At 42.7% G+C, this 18,461-nt stretch overlaps 1 protein-coding gene across 1 annotated transcript; it reads right to left on the reverse strand.

Annotated features, from left to right (window-relative positions):
• Window positions 1-1,555: 1,555 nt before the first annotated feature.
• Window positions 1,556-14,687, reverse strand: LOC143404739 (SLAM family member 9-like). Its single transcript, XM_076862920.1, has 5 exons — window positions 14,607-14,687; window positions 9,857-10,207; window positions 5,592-5,864; window positions 4,643-4,909; window positions 1,556-1,829 (listed from the first exon to the last, which is right to left on the reverse strand). Exons 1-5 carry the CDS (start codon window positions 14,653-14,655, stop codon window positions 1,750-1,752), a joined length of 1,020 nt encoding a protein of 339 aa, XP_076719035.1. The 5' UTR covers window positions 14,656-14,687; the 3' UTR covers window positions 1,556-1,749.
• Between the last annotated feature and the right edge of the window lie 3,774 nt (window positions 14,688-18,461).

The following is an 18,461-nucleotide window of genomic DNA, read 5'->3' on the forward strand; positions in this document are numbered from 1 at the left end:
TCGGAGGAGGAGAGGTGAGGGGAAGTACTGGGAAGCAAAACTGATTAAATTATCAGTGTGTGCAGAAATCCCACAATGAAACCCACTATTCTGTATAATTATTATACACCGATAAGAAATGATTCAAAAATGAGATGGCAACTGTTGAAAAATAAAGCTAAGCACATTGAAATTGTTTAAAGTTATATTTGAGTCAACAGTGATTCAACATCAGGCAGCTCTACACCACAAGAAGTTCAGGGTTACAGGGAAATATGAGGGGGAAATCATTTTTAAAGTGTTTATGGGAGTAAGACAAACAAAACACCTATTTGGTTAAAAAAGGAAAGTCCCTAGCTAGAGGTCAGCTGGTGATTTCTGATTGGTTGGGTCACGCTGGGTTGAGTTTCTGTTTGCTTCTTGAGGAACCTAGAACACGGAAGCCATCTCAGCCTAATGACTTCCCAATTAACTTTATTATGTTTTTATTAGTGAGTTATAATTCTGTATAATAGTTGGGGCTCATTGTGACATATCCACACATGCACATGACATAATTTGCTCCATTTCGTTCTGCAGTACTTCTCCTTTCTCTCTCTTCTTCCCATCCTCCCGATCTTCCTCTTTTCTACTGGTCTTCTATTTATATTTTTATATATATTTTTATTTTACTTATTTATTTATTTTAGTACCAGGGATTGAACTTAGGAACACTTAATCACTGAGCCACATTTCCAGCCCTTTTTCGGTTTTTTAATTTATTATTATTATTACTTATTTTAAGACAGGGTCTCACTAAGTTGCCTAGGGCCTCACTAAATTGCTGAGACTAGCCTTGAACTTGTGATCCTCCTGCCTCAGTCTCCCAAGCTGCATGGGCCATTATGTCTGGCCTATTTGATTATTTTTTTAATTGGTATATTATAATTCTACACAAAGTAGAACTCATTGTTATATGTTATGTTATATGTTCATATTTGCACATAGTATAATCTGGAGGGTTTCATTCACTAGTATCACCCCTTTCCCTCTCCTCCCTTCCCCTCGATCCCCTTGCCAAAATTATACTATAGAGCTATAGTAATAAAAACTGCATGGAATTGGCATCAAAATTGACAACAGAATAAAATAGAAGACACAGAGATAAGCACACACAGATACAGTCATCTCATCCTTGACAAAGGTGCCAAAAACTTACCTTTGGGAAAAGACAGTCTTTTTAATAATGGTGCTGGAAAAACTAGGTATCCATATGAACAAGAAGAAAACTAGATCCTTATCTCTTACCCTGCACAAAAGTCAATTCAGAATGGATCAAAGACCCAGGAATTAGGCCAGAACTTTGTAACTGCTCAAAGGAAACATAGGATTAACACTCCAACATAGGGATGCAGGCATCAACCAATAAGACTGGTAACATTAATAATGTATACAAACAACACTTAATAATTTTATTAACTTTTTATGTTTCAAATCATTCCATTTTCCTTAAATGAATAAGCTTCTTTTTCTTTCTGAACATTTTAAAACACACGTAAACAAAACATAAACAGATTATTTTGAACAATTAGAGGCGTAGCAGCTTGTTGGTAATTTTGAACTTGGTTTGCAAATAAAATAGATTTCATGCTTCAGTCAATATCAGAGTCCCTCGCTCACCCACCTCGGAAGGGGCGGCATCCCCTGTGCTCCTTGTGCAGAATTCTTAATCTCTGCCTCCAGCTGACTGCCTGCTTTCTATTCTTCTTCTTGCCCTCTGCAGTGTCAAATTCAAATCCACTCAATCCTCAAAGCTCCCAGGATCCAAAAGAGGAGAAACTCTTTCCTCAGGGAACAAGATAGGAGGGAAGCTGAATGAACAATGACCACTGGTTAGGAATTGGAATAAAAGGTAGAGAAAAACTGGGAAAACAAAACCAAACCAAAAAAAAAAAAAAAAAAAAAAACAACAGAAAATGGATTTTCAAGGTAGAAAAGCCAGATGCATGAACAGGAAGGATGGCTCCTTTAGAAAATGAAATCTATGAATGGAGCTGGAATATCCTCCAGGCCTCACAGAGTGAGAGGGAAAATGTCAATATCTGAAATTAATATCATATTTCCTTGTGTCCTGTGACCCCCAGAACAGATGTTCCAGGGGTTTTTTTTAAAGTGCACTGTAGTTATACATTATAGGGGTTCATTTTGACATATTCATAAATGCATATAACATAGTTTTCTCCATTTTTGAGCCCCGCCCCACCCATCTCCAACCCCTTCCTCTACTCTGTTGGTCTTCTGTTTATTTGTAACTGACTGGAACGCATTGTGACATATTCATACTTGCACACAGAATAATTTGCAGACACACATTTTCAAATACCTATTACCTGTTGTGTATTGGAGATGCAGAGAAAGATAAGAATGGATTTCAATGACAGTTCAGTGTAGGAGGCAGACACATAAAGCCCAGAAGATAGCACATTCGGTGCTGTGTTTAACACAATACTATGCTAAAGTCATTTACTAACATTAACCGGAAGACAAGTTGGTCAAAAACTGTCAGATACAGGTTGTATTGACTATAACTGTGAGTTCCCTGAGGGCTGGGAATTATCGGAATCTCTTCTTCACTTCTACTTGGGTGGAACAACACAGGGTGCATAAAACATCCTCAGTGAATATCTATTACTAAAATGAATAAATAGGCGCTAAGATACTTATACCTTAGATAGTGGGCAGATACCATAGACATGTTTTTTTTAACATTTAAAATTTTATTATTAGCCAGGTGTAGTGGCACACACATACAGGCTAATAATAAAATTTTAAATGTTTATTATTTTTAAATTATTAATATTTTTATATTTAATTTTTATTTAAAAATATTTAAATCTATTATTTAAAAATATTAATATTTTTATATTTAATTTTTATTTTAAAATATTTAAATTAATTATTTAAAATTAATAATAATAAATTATTATTATTATTTTTAAAAAATTTAAATGTCCCAACTCTGGAGGTTAAAACAGGAGGATCATAAGGTCCAGACCATCCTTAGCAACTTAATGAGACCCTGTCTCAAAATAAAAAATAAAAAGGGTTGAAGATGTAGCTCAATGGTAAAGTGCCCCTGGGTTCAATCCCCAGTATTCCCCCAAAATATTAGTGTTTTTAATTAACACATCATATTTATACACATGTATGAGGTATAATGTGATATTTTGATATATGTATACAATGTGACATGATTAAATCAAGTTAATTAACATATTCATCACTTCCTTTGACTATCTTTTTAATGGTGAGACATGTGAGATTAATTCTCCTGATTATTTTGAAATATATAACACATTTTTTTGGTTGTTGCTGGGAACTGAACCCAGGGCCTCATGCATGCTAGGCAAGTGCTGTACCACTGAGACACATCCTGTGCCCCTATAATATATTATTATTGACTATAGCAGCCCTGCTAACCAATAGATCTCAAAATCTATCATCTTGTCTATCTGAAACTGTGCACTTTTCATTCAACATCTCTCTATTCCCTATCGCATCATAGGATTTTAAGCACAAGCACTTCTTAATTTTGAATTAACCCTCTGGCAGTGCAATCAGGAAGATGATTGGGAAAGAAAGTGGTTAGGAGGCTATAGGTTGTGGCTCAAACAGTTACAGGAAAGTAAACAATCAGCTGCTGGTGGTGGGAAAGAGGAAGCCTCAAAATGACACCTGAATTTATGCCTTGAGCAACAGAAGAAAATGGAAGGAGTAGAGAAAGGCCCAACAGAAGAGCAGCACCAGTCCTGAGCAGGATTGTGATCTGGAAGAAGAGGTCCCCACGAGAGAGTCATCCAGGTGACTAAGGAAATGTGTCAAGTGATGGGAGAATTCAGAATCCACTGAATTCTTAAAAAATGTTTTTGGAGTTGTAGATGGACAGAATGCCTTTATTTTACTTGTTTGTTTTTATGTGGTGCTGAGGATGGAACCCAGTGCCTCACACATGCCAGGCAAGCGCTCTGCCACTGAGCTACAGCCCCAGCCCCCAGAATCCACTGAATTTAACCACTGGGATATTGCTGGGGGCAAATCAGCAGCAAGGGATTGCAAAGTGAATGTTTGAATAACTGGAGAGGGCGGGCAGCCGCTGTTTCAGAAGTCACTGCTTCTGAAAAAAGGAGAGAAACAGAATGTGTTTTAACCAAGATGATTTCCTGCCAAGGCCTGTGACCCAGTTGAAAAGGAGAAGCCAGGGGAGGTCATGATGCCCAGCAGAGGATCCCAGTATTGGTCCCTCTCAGACCAGCTCTAGGCAGGGGGGAAGAGCTGAGGCTTCTCTAAGGACACAGTCAAGGGAGGCCTGGGGTTCCTCCTTGTGGACTCTGCAGGACTGAGTGGGAATGGGGAGCACCTTCCTCCAGGGACTTCCCAAAATGAGCAGAAGCCCAGCTGAGTCTGCAGCAGGTAGAGGCGAAAAGGATCAGAGACTGACAGAGAAAGTGGACAGAGTGGGCCCTGCGATGGTGGTTCCAAAGCCCCCATCTCCTGGTGCAAATTAGAAACTCTCCCTTTTTCTTCCTTTTTTAAAAAATCTGGATCCAAGAGGAAGGAAGGCAGGAATGCTGAGAATTTGGACCTCACCATGAAGAAGAAAAGGGTTACAGAAGAAAGCCATTACCTGAACAGAGGGGCCTCATGGGGATGGAGCTAGAGTTCTGGCTGACTGGATTCCTGGCAGTGCAGCGGTAGCTGCCACTGTCCCCAGATCTCCAGGAGACCCTGAGAGTGGTTCCTCCATGGGACACAACTTCCCCCTGGCCATGGGGGTCCCAGCTGTACTGAACATCTTCTCCAGCTTCTTCCACGAAGCAGGCCAAGGTGACGAAGCAGGTCCTGTTCCTCATGATCTGGGAGCGGACAGTGATATTGGGCTTCTTCAGCCTCCCTGTGCCAAGAAGAGTCTCAAGCTATGAGAGAGCTCAGGTCCAGGGAAGTAAGAAAAGGACAAGGGTGAAAAAACTAATGTGCATCCCTCCTCCCCTCCTCACCGTAGACATGCAGGGTGAAATCCCTGGTGATGTTGATCAGGGGAGAACGCAGACTGATGCAAGCTTTATAGGCGCCAGAGTCCCACAGCCCCAGGGGGCTAATTTGAAGAGAATAATCATAATGAGGGTTGCTCAGTCGTCCACTGTATGGTCCCTGAATCTCAGAAACCAGGACTGGCTTGCCAGCTGGTCCTGGTTGCAAAACAGCAATAAGCCCTTTGGAGCTCCATGTGACACTTTCTATCTCCTGCTCCACTGGGACCTCCAGGGGCAGAATGACTGACTCCCCATGGGTGCCAATCACTACCTTTCCCACTGTGACTTCTCCCAGGATTCCTGACCCTGCAGACAGAGAAAGGAAAGTGTCAGTGTCTCCCTGCCCACTAAGGGAAGCCACATACTTTGTCACTCCAAACCCACCCACTCTAGGCCCATTCTATCATCTCGAGGGTGTTATTCTCCCCTCCCCGGGGCCTGGAGAGAATCAGGATTGCTTCTCCACCTTCTGTCCACTCTAGAGCTGCTGTTCAGGGTGCATGCTTGAGTTCCTGGGGTACCTGTACTTGAGGATCCAGGTACCTGTACAAATGTGTGGCACTGAGACCGGGTGGGAGCTGCTGTTGCTGACTGGGTTCTTGATTATGCAGGTAAAGGTCAGAGCACTGTCCTCTGGCTTTGAGGAAACACTGAGGACAGACCCTCCATGGGATATCACAGTCCGGGGACCCAGCGGTGTCCAGCTGTAGGCCACAGTGTCTCCTCCGCTTTCGGCCACACATGTCAAGATGATGATGCAATTTCCATTATCACCAATCCTGGAGCTCAGTGTGACGCGGGGTGGGACCAGCTTTTCTGAGTGTGTAAAATGGAACAAAGTGAGGACCGGGAAACCCCTCTGGACTTCTACTTTACAATACATTGTCACCCAAAACCCTGCACCACCCTGAGTTTACAGAAGGAACAACAGAGGCAGGATCTGCCCTCATCTACTCTAGAGTTTTAGGCTTTACGAGATAGTGTCACTTAATATCTCTTTTGATTTCCAGAACAATTCCATGAACTACATAAGGATGTGTTATATTTATTCTATTTCACGGGCTTAGAATGCTTAAGTAATTTGCCCAAAGTGATGAATCCCAAACTCAGATCCAGTGGATTTGGCCTGGGTTCCTACCCCTATATGGAATAAAGGAACACATGCCAGGGACTGTGTTGTAATTACATCTTTCCCCAGTAGGGGGCTCTGTGGCATGTCCTGAGCTTCCAAATATTGACCTGGGCCTGGAGAGGATGTGGTCCTGTGTTTTTGAGGTTTCTTCCACCCATTTCCACTGCCTTGCTATCCTCTTCCCCCTGGCCCATGCACCCCATACTATTCCTCAGATGCCCCCTTCCCATTATTTGCCAGAACCAGGAGCATTTGGGAGAAGAAGCAAGAACAACAGACAACCAAGACAGGCTTGACCAAGCCATAGAGCATGGGAGGAGGACACTGCTATTCATCCTCAGTCCTGTGGCCCAGCTCACTGCAGCCCCAGGAGTGTCCCCTGGGAGAAAGCAACTTGAACTCCCACTGGTAAGTAACTTTCTGCTGCCTCACCGCAGTGTCTTATAGACCAAACTCTAGCACGTAAACCCTTTCCACTTTGATTTTTGCAGGTTCTCTTCTCAGAGTCTTCACCAGTTCAGAGAGCTAAAGATTGTCACATGCCAGTGTGAGAAACACACTCATCTGTCCAAACCCAAAGAATGGACTGAGGGACATGAGGTCTAGCAAAAGCAAGGAGTTTTGCAAGTGCAGGTGTCTGGGGAAGCAGGCACACCCAGATTGGGTTCAACCAGCATTCTGTCCCCTAGAGCACAAGATCCCTCCTCTGGTTCTTCATTTTCTGAGTACTATGGGGTATACAGTCTTCCCGAATGCCAGCTAAGTTTTACTGTCTCCAGTTGGAGACAGTAAAATACACCTTTTGTTGTCCTTACCTCCCTGGGTTCTCTTGTGGCAGGAAAGTCCCTTTGGATTGAGTCCCTTTGGGTGAGAACACAGTGCATCTCTGTTGGTCAGGCTGGGCCCCCTTCTTCTCACCTCCTGTTTGTCAAGAGGCTATGAATTTCTATATTTGGTATTAACTGTAATTCTTTTCATTCTCTCCCCTTCCGCTGCCTTTCTTACATGCCAAGTCATTTTACGTTTTAAGCTAAATATTGTATTTTGAAAACGGACCACCAGACTTTTTATGTCTCATAACAGGAAGCCAAGGAACCAGGGCACAAGACACAGCATCAGGATACCATAATTCTTGTTATGGTTTTGATATGAGGTGTCCCTCAAAAGCTCCCATGTTAATGTAGGAGGTGATATGGTTAAATTATAAGAGCTGTATCCTAATCAGTGGATTAATTCATTTGATGAACTAATAATTTGAATGCACTAACTAGGTGGTAACCATAGGCAGGTGGGGCATGACTGGAGGAATAACTCTCTGGGCATGTCCTCGGGGATCATATCTTCCCCAGGATCCTCCCTCTCTCTCCCTGCTTCTCAGGCACCATGACATTCTGCCTCACCTCAGGCCCAGAACCATGGATTCAGCCAGCCAAGGACTGAACCTCTGAAACGGCGAACCAAAATAAACTTTTCCTCCTAGCAATGACTGTGAGACTGACTGGTTGGATATTTTAGGTCACAACAACAGAAAAACTAACACCGTTCTCTTTCCAAGTCTTCCACCTGCTTAGTTCTGTGTGGTGGACTTAGTTTCCTTAGCCTGAGAATACAAACCCTTGCCTGCCCACTGGCAGGGCTGTTGTGAGGCGCCATTGACGTGGGAAATGCTCTGTGAAGGGTAAAATCCTGGCTTATTTTCATGGTTGTGCCCCTGGGCATCAACCCAGAGTGAAAGACTTAGGGGAGAGCCTCCCCCTGGTAGATCAGTAGACCCCCATCTCTTGCCCACAAACCAATCAACACTATTCCATGTGGAGCACATCTTGCCAGGATAGCCATCAGCATGTTGAGAGGCCTTTCCCACCAGCTTTGGGCCCACCCTAGTGAACATCCTACCCAGGTTCCCACAGCTCCACCCCTCTTGTTGCTAAAAACTGGCTGTAACCAGCCCAGGCCCCAAATCTCCAACTGTGTGTACCTGACAAGGGAGCAATCCCAACATCCCCCACTAGACCAATGGCTCCATCTCATGGGAATATTTTCTAACACACAACCAAAGAGAATGGCAAGACTCCTACCTTCCTCTGTCAATTCGTTTCCCTGTGTCCCCCTCAATCAGCCTCCCTACCTTGCCCACCTAACCAACACGGGGGAACCACTCTGCCATGACACCCAGAGACCTTGAACATCTTCCTCAGGCTAAGTTTGAACCACAGCTAATCTGTATTGGGCCAAAATTTCAGAACACAAGAGGCTAAAAGGCTTGGGAAGCACTCCTGGAAAGAACTCTCCCTTCTCTCCCTCTCCCTCCCTCTCCCTCCTTCTCCTTCTCCCTCCCTCTCTCTCCCTCTCCCTCTCCCTCTCTCTCCCTCTCTCCCCCTCTCCCTCCTTCTCCTCCTTCTCCCTCCCTCTCTCTCTCCCTCTCCCTCTCCCTCTCTCTCCCTCTCTCTCCCTCTCTCCCCTCTCCCTCCTTCTCCTCCTTCTCCCTTCCTCTCTCTCCCTCTCCCTCCCTCTCTCTCCCTCTCTCTCCCTCTCTCCCCCTCTCCCTCCTTCTCCTCCTTCTCCCTCCCTCTCTCTCTCCCTCTCCCTCTCCCTCTCTCTCCCTCCCTCTCCCTCCTTCTCCTCCTTCTCCCTCCCTCTCTCTCCCTCTCCCTCTCCCTCTCTCTCCCTCCCTCTCCCTCCTTCTCCTTCTCCCTCCCTCTCTCTCCCTCTCCCTCTCCCTCTCTCTCCCTCTCTCTCCCTCTCTCCCCCTCTCTTCCCTGGAAGACAATCATGAGACTCTTCCTTGTAGCCTTGGGCTCTAATGAGGTATGCGGCTTCCCCTGCAGAAGAGAGCAGTGGACCATAAAACCTCCTCATTGCAAGAACAGACTCCCCAGCATCACGTGTGCCACAGCTCACATCATAGTCATCTGACCCCTTTTGCTTCAGTGGTATCTTTTCTGGTGAATGGAACAAGGAACGGGGGAGGCCTTTTGGTTTTTCTTCCTTGGACTATCTGTATAAGTAATGAACTGTCTGAATCACAGAGTGACTCAAGGTATCTTCCAGATCAGCCAGGTGCTGGCTTTTCTAGTGCTATGCCTTCTTAACTGCTACCTTTACTGTTTCCTTTGTAGTTTTCCCTGGTAATTTATTTAAAGTTTCTTTAAGGAATATAATTGCTTCTCTCTACATTTATTTTTTTATTGTTAACTTTTAACTTTTTTTTATTTTGAGACAGATCTTGTTGAGTTGCAGAGGCTGACCTTGAACTTGGAATCCTCCTGCCTCAGTCTCCCAAGTTGCTGAGGTTACAGGAGTAGACCACCACATCCAGTTCCCCCACATTTATTTAGAGCGTTCATTGTTGCAGAAGGTGGTCTTCCTATTTTAATAATGAGGAAGCTTCAAAGCCCCATGAGTAGGCTGTGGCAAAACTTAGTTCTCAGGGCCTGAAATTCTGTTACCTGGTCACTACCTACCAAAGAGTTCTGTTTCAATTGGTCTGAGGCAGATCCTAGGCTTTGACATTTTTTAGGAGACTCTTCCAGTTAACCTTAATTTAGATATTTTTTTTTAGAGTAAGCATATGTCAGTCTTCTAATTGGAAAGTAAGGTGTAAATGTTACTAAATATGACTAACAATGACTGTGAAACTGACACAGCCCCCATCCACCTGCCCCAGAACACTCACCAAAGACTTGCAGCTGGTACTCCTGGATTTGAGTGATAAGGGAAGTCCTCAGGTTAATGCGGGCCCGGTAGTACCCTGCATCCTCTTGGCTCAGATTGCCGATCTGCAGGGAGTGGCCTGGACCCACCACATTCATGCGGCCCCAGTACCGGCTCTCCGCCTGGAAAAAGGTGTCTCGCCCTCCTCCTTCTACTATGGTGACTGTGGCAATTGCCCCAGGGACCGAACGGGACATCCAGGAGATGCTCTCTACCTGCTGTTCTGGCAGCACATGCAGGGGCAGAGTGACAGACCCTCCTAGGGTTCCAGTTATCACCAGAGGTGCTGGGTCCTCTCTGGACATTCTTGGACCTGTGGACACAGAATAAAAACTTCCGGGCATTCTGACTAATGGGCCTGAGTCAGGAAAGGGATGACCATCCCCATGTCATAGATGGGAAAATGGAGACCTCAAGCATTAAGGTGGCCTGCTCAAGACTCCATAGCTAGTTAGTGGTAGAACTAGAGCAGGAGGTAGAACTAGAGTAGGAGGCTCTTCTTCGGTATCAAACTCATTAACATATGATGAAATAGCTACCCAAATGCTATCCAAGGACTCCCAGGTGCCAAGTGGAAGGGAAACTAGGGCAGTTCTGGGGAAGTACCTGATGATCCCTGCTGTCACTGGCTGACAGGCTAGGTCAGAACTCACCCGACCCAGCCCCATCTACAACATAGACTGTCTGTCTTACAGCATCCCCAGAATTGTCTGTCTGTCCAGCCACCTCTCAAACAGAAACCAGCTCCTGTGAGGCCCATCAAGATTCCTGAAGTGCATCTTTCTGGAGCAGGGGGACTAGTGTAGTGCTGGCCAAGCCAGTTTAGGGTGCTCCGTGGGCCAGAGGTTGAGATCCCAGCCTACACTGAACTTAAGAGAAGAGTGTAAGCCCTCAGGCACCAGGCAGACTGCTCAAGTTCAAACTTTTGCACTACTAGCTGTGTGATCTCAGGCAGGTAGCCCTCTGAATCTCAGTTTTTTTCACCTGTAAAATAGAAATGTCATCTAGGATTTCATAAAGGTTAAATGAAATAAAGCAAGAAAACATTATCTAATATTAGTACTTTTTAATTATTAGAGTAAATTACTAGAATTCCTTCTCTTCCTCCTCCCTCTCTTCCTCTTCCCCCTCCCCCTTTTCAGGACTGGGAAATGAACACAGGATCTTGCACAAGCAGGGCAAGTGCTCTACCAGCTCTCTTCAATTTTTTAATTTTTTGACAAGGTCTTACTAGGTTGCGTAGGCTGACCTCAAACTTGTGCTATCCTCCTTCCTCAGCCTCTCAAGTACACTATTAGTTTTTTTTTTTTTTTTTGAAGTTTTAATGTTTTTATTAGTGCATTATAGTTATACTTGATATTGGGTTCATTTTGACATAACCATAATTGCATAAAATATAATTTGTTCATTTCATTCTCTTATACTTTCTTTCTTCCTCCCCTTGTTTTATTTCCTCGACTTTACTGTTCTTTTTTTTTTAATTAATTTTTATTGTAGGTTGTTCAAAACATTACATAGTTCTTGATATATCATATTTCACACTTTGATTCAAGTGGGATATGAGCTCCCATTTTTACCCCATATACAGATTGCAGAATCACATCAGTTGCACAACCATTGATTTACAAGACAGGTCTCACTAAGTTGCTTAAGGCCTCACTAAATTACTAAGGCTGGTCTAGAACTTGTGATCCTCCTGCCTCCGTCTCCCCAATCACTGGGATGACAGGCAAGCACCACTGTACCTGGCACTATTAGTATTCTTAAAGATATGTAACATCATTGGAATAAATTAGTGAATGCACCAAATTTGCACTTCATTAAATCTAGACATCATCCTTGTAGAACACTTTTTAAGGATTTCTAAAAATTTTCATTCGTGCACTATGATCATATACAATAGTGGGTTTTGTTGTGATGTATTTGTACATGCACATGACATAACTTGACCAGTTTCATTCCCCAGTACCTCTTCTTTCCCTTCTCTTCTCTTTCCCCTTGATTCCTTTCCTCAACTCTAATGGTCTCCTTTCAATTTTTGTGAGGTCTCTTTTTAAATTTTTTTTTCTAATTTCCACATAGGAGAGAAAACACCTGACCCTGGACTTTCTGAGACTGGTTTGTTTCACTCAACAAGATGCTGTCCAGTTTCGTCCATTTTTCCTCAAATGACATAATTTCCTTCTTTGTGGCTGAGTAAAACTCCATTGTGTATAAATACCACATTTTCTGTATCCATTTATCTGTTGAGAGATACCTAGGGTGGTTTCATAACTTGGTTGTTGTGAATTGTGCTGCCATTTCTCAGTAGCATGGCCCATCTCTGTATTTTTGCCACATACACATGCAGTCCCAGAAGGCAGAAAATCTGAAACTGACCAAGGTCTGTCACACAGTTATTGAGAGAGAAAAGGCAACACGGCACAGGGAGGGATCTGGGTCCTGATTTGAACTTGGATTTGGAAGCACTGCTCATATCACTAACACCTAAGTCAGATGAGGAGCCTCCTTGTTAAAAGTAGAACCAAGAAGTCCTGTGGTCACCATGAGTGGGAGGATGCACACCGTGCTGGGGACCACAGCATCTTGGTGTGTTCACCACAGAACCCACTGGACAGCTCAATGCTCACGTCCTCCATGGAGGACGTGAGGCTAGCTCTGCCTGGAGCCAGCTAGTGGGAAGCATCCCACAGCAGGGTGATACTGACCAGTAGACCTTCCTCTCTCCAAACTGGGCCCTAGGTCTGATATCTAGCCTGGGGGAATCCTACCAGGGACAGGCAGCTTTGTGCACCCTTAAACCCTCAAGTACAATAACTCCCTGGGCTCAGTTCAGGTTCTATTCCCTTGATGCAGCCTTGTCCAAGCTCCATACTTCCAGCCCAGCCATGCCTTCCCCTATTTCTGAGATTTTATTGGCTAATTTTGTTTAAACATGTACTTCCTTCTGCCTCACACAAATAACTGTGCAGTGTGTCTTTCCCCAGATTCCGTAGCTCCCCAAAGAGAGAAAACAGTGGAAGGGATTAATGCCTGACTAATAAAACAAGTCAGGCTGGGTGGGTTCACCTCATGGGTAGGTGTGGTGGGGTGAGTGTCAGGCTCCTTGGCGTGAATCCTGTTTTCTGACACCGATGAAAGGAAAGTGATACAAAGGAGTCGGAGGCAGGACACAAATCCCAACAGCCAGACACTTGGCTGAGCACTCTGTACACATATTTCATTTAATCCTCCTCGAAAACTTGTAAAGTAGGTATTCTTCTTCCCGATTTCCATGTGGAGATCATGAAATGTAAAGAACTTAAGAAACTCGCTCATACTCCTCAGCTAGGGAGGGTAGAGTTCAAACTAAAACCCAGGTGCTTCTGACCCTGAAATTGATGCTCTGTATGCTACACGGTACTGTCAACAGCAGAATTTCCCACACTGAATTCCTCCCCCATGTCACACTGACACCCCTTTTCTAAAACACACACAGTGATCACTAAGGAAGGGCCTGACCAGAAACCATGAAATGGAGACAGCTCCATGTGCACCCTCTGCAGTTGAAGCGGGGGTTGTTAAAAGAATCCAGCTTCTGGTTTCAGTTCTCTCTTTAATGGTGGTTCTGTGGTTCTCTGAGACTCTTGTTGCTGCCCTGTTCCCATAGTTGCATTATGCTGAATAGTTGCACTGTGCTGACTTTCAGTTTCACTGACCACCTGCCTGTGCCAGCGCATGGTCACTGAGGCTCCCAGCCCTGTCTATCATCTGAAAACCTGGTGTAATACTACCTGCCTTATTCACATCCTAGTGTTGCCTTAGAGATCAAAATTTTTTACACATAAGTGAAAGTCTTTATCATCTGCAAGTTTTAAACACATTAAAGAGGTTCATCAACGTGTTAAAGGCGGGAGTAGGGGCAATCTTGAAGGCAAGTGACTCTGATAGCCAGTATCATCTGGCCCCACCCCCTGCCCACCCCACTCCCACCCCGCTCACCCTGGAGGGGGAACAAAACTGAAAGCTTGGAACTCAGGAGATAGACCAGAACACGGCCCCTCACCACAACTTTCTCAGGAACTATCTTCTTTTAACCCACATGCCAAGCCATCTCCTGCCAGGGATCAGATCCTTGTCGGGGGCAAGCAGTGAGAATCCAGAGGGGCAGGAAGAGCCCACAATGTCTTGGGCTTGAGATGCTCTCCTGAAGTCATTTGGGGGATATGGAAGTGCCCATCCATGATGAGAGGTGACTCTTAGGGACTAGCAGGAGAAGTAAAAGGTGGAACAAGACACAGAGCACCAACTACAGAACACAAGTCCCAAGCAACATCCCTATGGGTCCTTAAAAACCTGAACGTCTCAGGGAACACACTTGAAAGGGCAAGAAGCAGAAAAGGCAGGTCCTGGAAGTGGGTGTGGCTGATCCCCTGTCTGGGGCCCCCATCATTCAGCCTCTCTGGAAATGTCCAGGGTTCTTGTGCAACATCAGTAGAAGAAATGTGAGGATCACAAGGACATGGCTGGGCCTGCATGATCTGAGATTATTGCAGAGGCATAAGCACGTGTGTGCACATGCACGCACGTGCGCACATACACACACACAACACACACACACACACACACAGAGTCTGGTTCCCACAGAGGCAGCACCTTCGGTGAAAATTGCCCATGCTTAGACTAAACCATTGTGCAGGGCAGGTAGAAGATGCTGGGAGGGATGGACTTACCCATGAGAAGACTAAGGAGGAGCCAAGACCACGGTAGAGAAGGTGCCATAAGGATGGGCCAGCCTTGCAGCAGCAACAGGATTGTGTGTGTGAATGTCAGCCCACAATGTGAGCCCACAAACATTTCCTGTATTTGGTGTCACCAGTTTAATCATACGTAGTTTTCAAGTCACAGGATGTGAAGATGAGGGGGACACAAAAGAAGGAAGGATGAGAATCACCATAGTGAGCTATTTAAAAACCCAAACCACTGCACATATGGTGCGAGGCTCCATCACGTACAACCAGAGAAATGAAAAGTTGAGCTGCAATTGTGCACAATGAGTCCAAATGCATTCGGCTGTCCTATATATCTAATTAAAATTAATTAATTAATTTAAAAACAAACAAACACAAAACTAATGATGTCACAGACTTACTTTAAACCCTTCAGGGGTCTACTATCCGTTACAAGGCAAAGAAGTCCAGAATCAAAATCCCAGTGGGCAAGGCCCTTTATGATCAGCTTGCATCTTGTTCACAACCCCAGCTTCATGTTTTATCATCAAATGTCACACCTTGTGTGACTCCAGTCATGCAGAATACTTCTAAAGCAGTCCCCTCCTGCTTTTCACTATTTGTTAAGTTGTAGTTGGGCACAATACCTTTATTATATTTATTTATTTTTATGTGGTACTGAGGATTGAACCCAGTGCCTCACACATGCTAGGAAAGCATTCAACCACTGAGCTACAACCCCAGTCCTGGAAATTAGTGCTCTATCTGACCTGCAATTCATTTTTTTTTTATTTTTTTTTTGTTTTCATTAGTTATACATGATGGTAAAATGCATTTAGGCACTTTGATATATCATACATAAATGGGGTATAATTTCTCATTTTTCTGATTGAACATGTTAGAGAATCACATGGGTCATGCAGTCATTTAATGTACATAAGGTAATAATGTCTGTTTCATTTTACAATCTTTCCTATCCCCATAACCCCTCCTCTCCCTTCACTCCCCTCTACCTAATTTAATAATACAAGTTTTCCCTAGCACCACTCCCCTTATTGTGAAATGGCATCCACATATAAAAGAAAACATTTGGCCTTTGTATTTTGGGGATTGGCTTATTTCACTTAGCATGATATTCTCCAACTTTCTCCGTTTTACCTGAAAATGCCATAATTTCATTCTCTTTAAAGCTGAGTAATATTCCATTATTATATATATACCACATTTTCTTTATGCATTCATCTATTGAAGGGCACCTAAGTTGGTTCCATAGCTTAGCTGTTGTGAATTGAGCTGCTATAAACATTGACATGGTCACTGTAGTATGCTGATTTTAAGCCCTTTGGGTATAAACTGAGGAGTGGGATAGCTGGGTCAAATGATAGTTCCATTCCTGAGGGATTTCCATACTGCTCTCCATAGTGCTGCACCAATTTGCAGTCCCACCAGCAATGAATCAGGGTATCTTTTTCCCCGCATCCTCGCCATCACTTATTGTTGCTTGTATTCTTGATAACTGCCATTCTGACTGGAATGAGATGAAATCTTAGAGTAGATTTGATTTGCATTTCTCTAAGTGCTAGAGATATTGAACATTTTTTCATATATTGGTTGATCCATTGTATTTCTTCTTCTGTGAAATGTCTGTTCAGCTCCTTAGCCCATTTATTGATGAGTTATTTGGTTTTTTGTATGTGTGTTAAGTTTTTCTTTTTCTTTTTCTTTTTCTTTTTTTTTAGTTCTTTATATGTCCTGGAGATTAGTGCTCTATCTATCTGACCTGCATGTGGAAAAAATTTGCTCCCAAAATGCAGGCTCTCTCTTCACATTATTGATTGTTTCTTTGAGAAGACACTTTTTAGTTTGAATCCATCCATTGATTCTTGATTTTATTTCTTGACTTAGGGATATTGTTATGGAAGTCAGATCCTAGGTTGATGTGATTAAGAGTTGGGCCTATTTTTCCTTCTATCAGGCACAGGGTGTCTTTTCTAGTGTCTAAGTCTTTGATCCACTTTGAGTTGATTTTTGTACAGGGTGAGAGACAGAGGTTTAATTTCATTTTGTTACAGTGGCTTTCCATTTTTCTCAGCATTATTTGTTGAATAGGCTATCTTTTCTCTAGTGAATAAACATTGGCACCTTTGTCTAGTACGAGATAAGTGTATTTGTGTAGGTTTGTCTCTGTGTCTTCTATTCTGTACCATTGGTTTACGTATCTGTTTTGGTGCCCATACCATACGGATTTTGTGACTATAGTTCTGTAGTATAAAGTCTGGGATTGTGATGCATCCTGCTTCACTTTTCTTGCTAAGGATTGCTTTGACTATTATGGGTCTCTTATTTTTCCAAATCAATTTCATGATTGCTTTTTCTATTTATATGAAGAATGTTGTTGGGATTTTAGTTGAAATTTTATTAAATCTGTAAAATGCTTTTGGTAGTATGGCCATTTTGACAATATTAATTCTGCCTATCCAGGAGCATGGGAGATCTTTCCATCTTCTAAGGTCTTTTACAGTTTCTTTCTTTAGTGTTCTGTAGTTTTCATTGTAGAGGTCTTTCACCTCTTTTGTTAGATTGATTGCCAAATATTTTATTTATTTTTTTGACACTATTGTGAATGAGGTAGTTTTTCTAATTTCTCTTTCAGTGGATTCATCGCTGATGTATAGGAACACACTGGATTTATGGGTGTTGATTTTATATCCTGCTACTTTGCTGAATTCATTTATTAGTTCTAGAAGTTTTTTGGTGGAATATTTAAGATCCTCTAAGTATATAATCATGTCATCAGCAAATAGTGATAGTTTGAGTTCTTCTTTACCTATTTGTATCCTTTTAATTTCTTTCTTCTAATTGCTTTGGCTAGAGTTTCAAGGATAATGTTGAATAAAAGTGTCTTGTTTGAATTTTTAGAGGAAATTCTTTCCATTTTTCTCTGGTTAGAATTATGCTGGCCTTGGGTTTAGCATAAATAGCTTTCACAATGTTGAGGTATATTTCTACTATTCCTAGTTTTTTAGTGCTTTGAACATGAAGGGGTGCTGTATTTTGTCAAGTGTTTTTTCTGCATCTATTGATATGATGAATTATATTTATTGATTTTCATATGTTGAACCAACCTTGCATCCCTGGGATGAACCCCACTTGATCATGGTGCACTACAGTTTTAATATGTTTTTGTCTGAGATTTTCCAGTATTTTATTGAGAATTTTTGTATCCATGTTCATCAGGGATATTGGTCTGAAGTTTTCCCTCCTTGATATGTCTTTGTCTGGTTTTGGTATCAGGGTGATAATTAGTGTCATAGAATGAATTTGAAAGGGTTCCCTCTTTTTCTATTTCATGCAATACTTTGAGGAGTATTGGTGTTAATTCTTCTTTGAAGGTCTTTTGGAACCTGGCTGAGAATCCATCTGGTCCTAGGCTTTCCTTGATTGGTAGGCTTTTATGTTGTTTTCTATTTCATTACCTGATTTGATCTGTTTAAATCATGTGTGACCTCCTCATTCAGTTTGGGTGGATCATATGTTTCTAGAATTATGCAATGTCTTTGAGATTTTCTATTTTATTGGAGTATATATTTTCAAAATAGTTTCTGATTGTGTTCTGTATTTTAGATATGTCTATTGTGATATTTCCTTTTTCATAACATATTTTAGTAATGTGAGTTTTCTCTCTTGTATTTGTTAGTGTGGCTAAGGATTTATCAATTTTATTGATTTTTTCAAAGAACCAACTTTTCATTTTGTCAATTTTTTCAATTGTTTCTTTTGTTTCAGTTCTGTTGATTTCAGCTCTGATTTTAATTATTTTGTTTCTTCTACTGCTTTTGGTGGTGATTTGTTCCTTTT

This window comes from Callospermophilus lateralis, chromosome 7 (genome assembly GCF_048772815.1).
Source record: "Callospermophilus lateralis isolate mCalLat2 chromosome 7, mCalLat2.hap1, whole genome shotgun sequence".
In the NCBI taxonomy this organism is placed as follows: Eukaryota; Metazoa; Chordata; class Mammalia; order Rodentia; family Sciuridae; genus Callospermophilus; species Callospermophilus lateralis.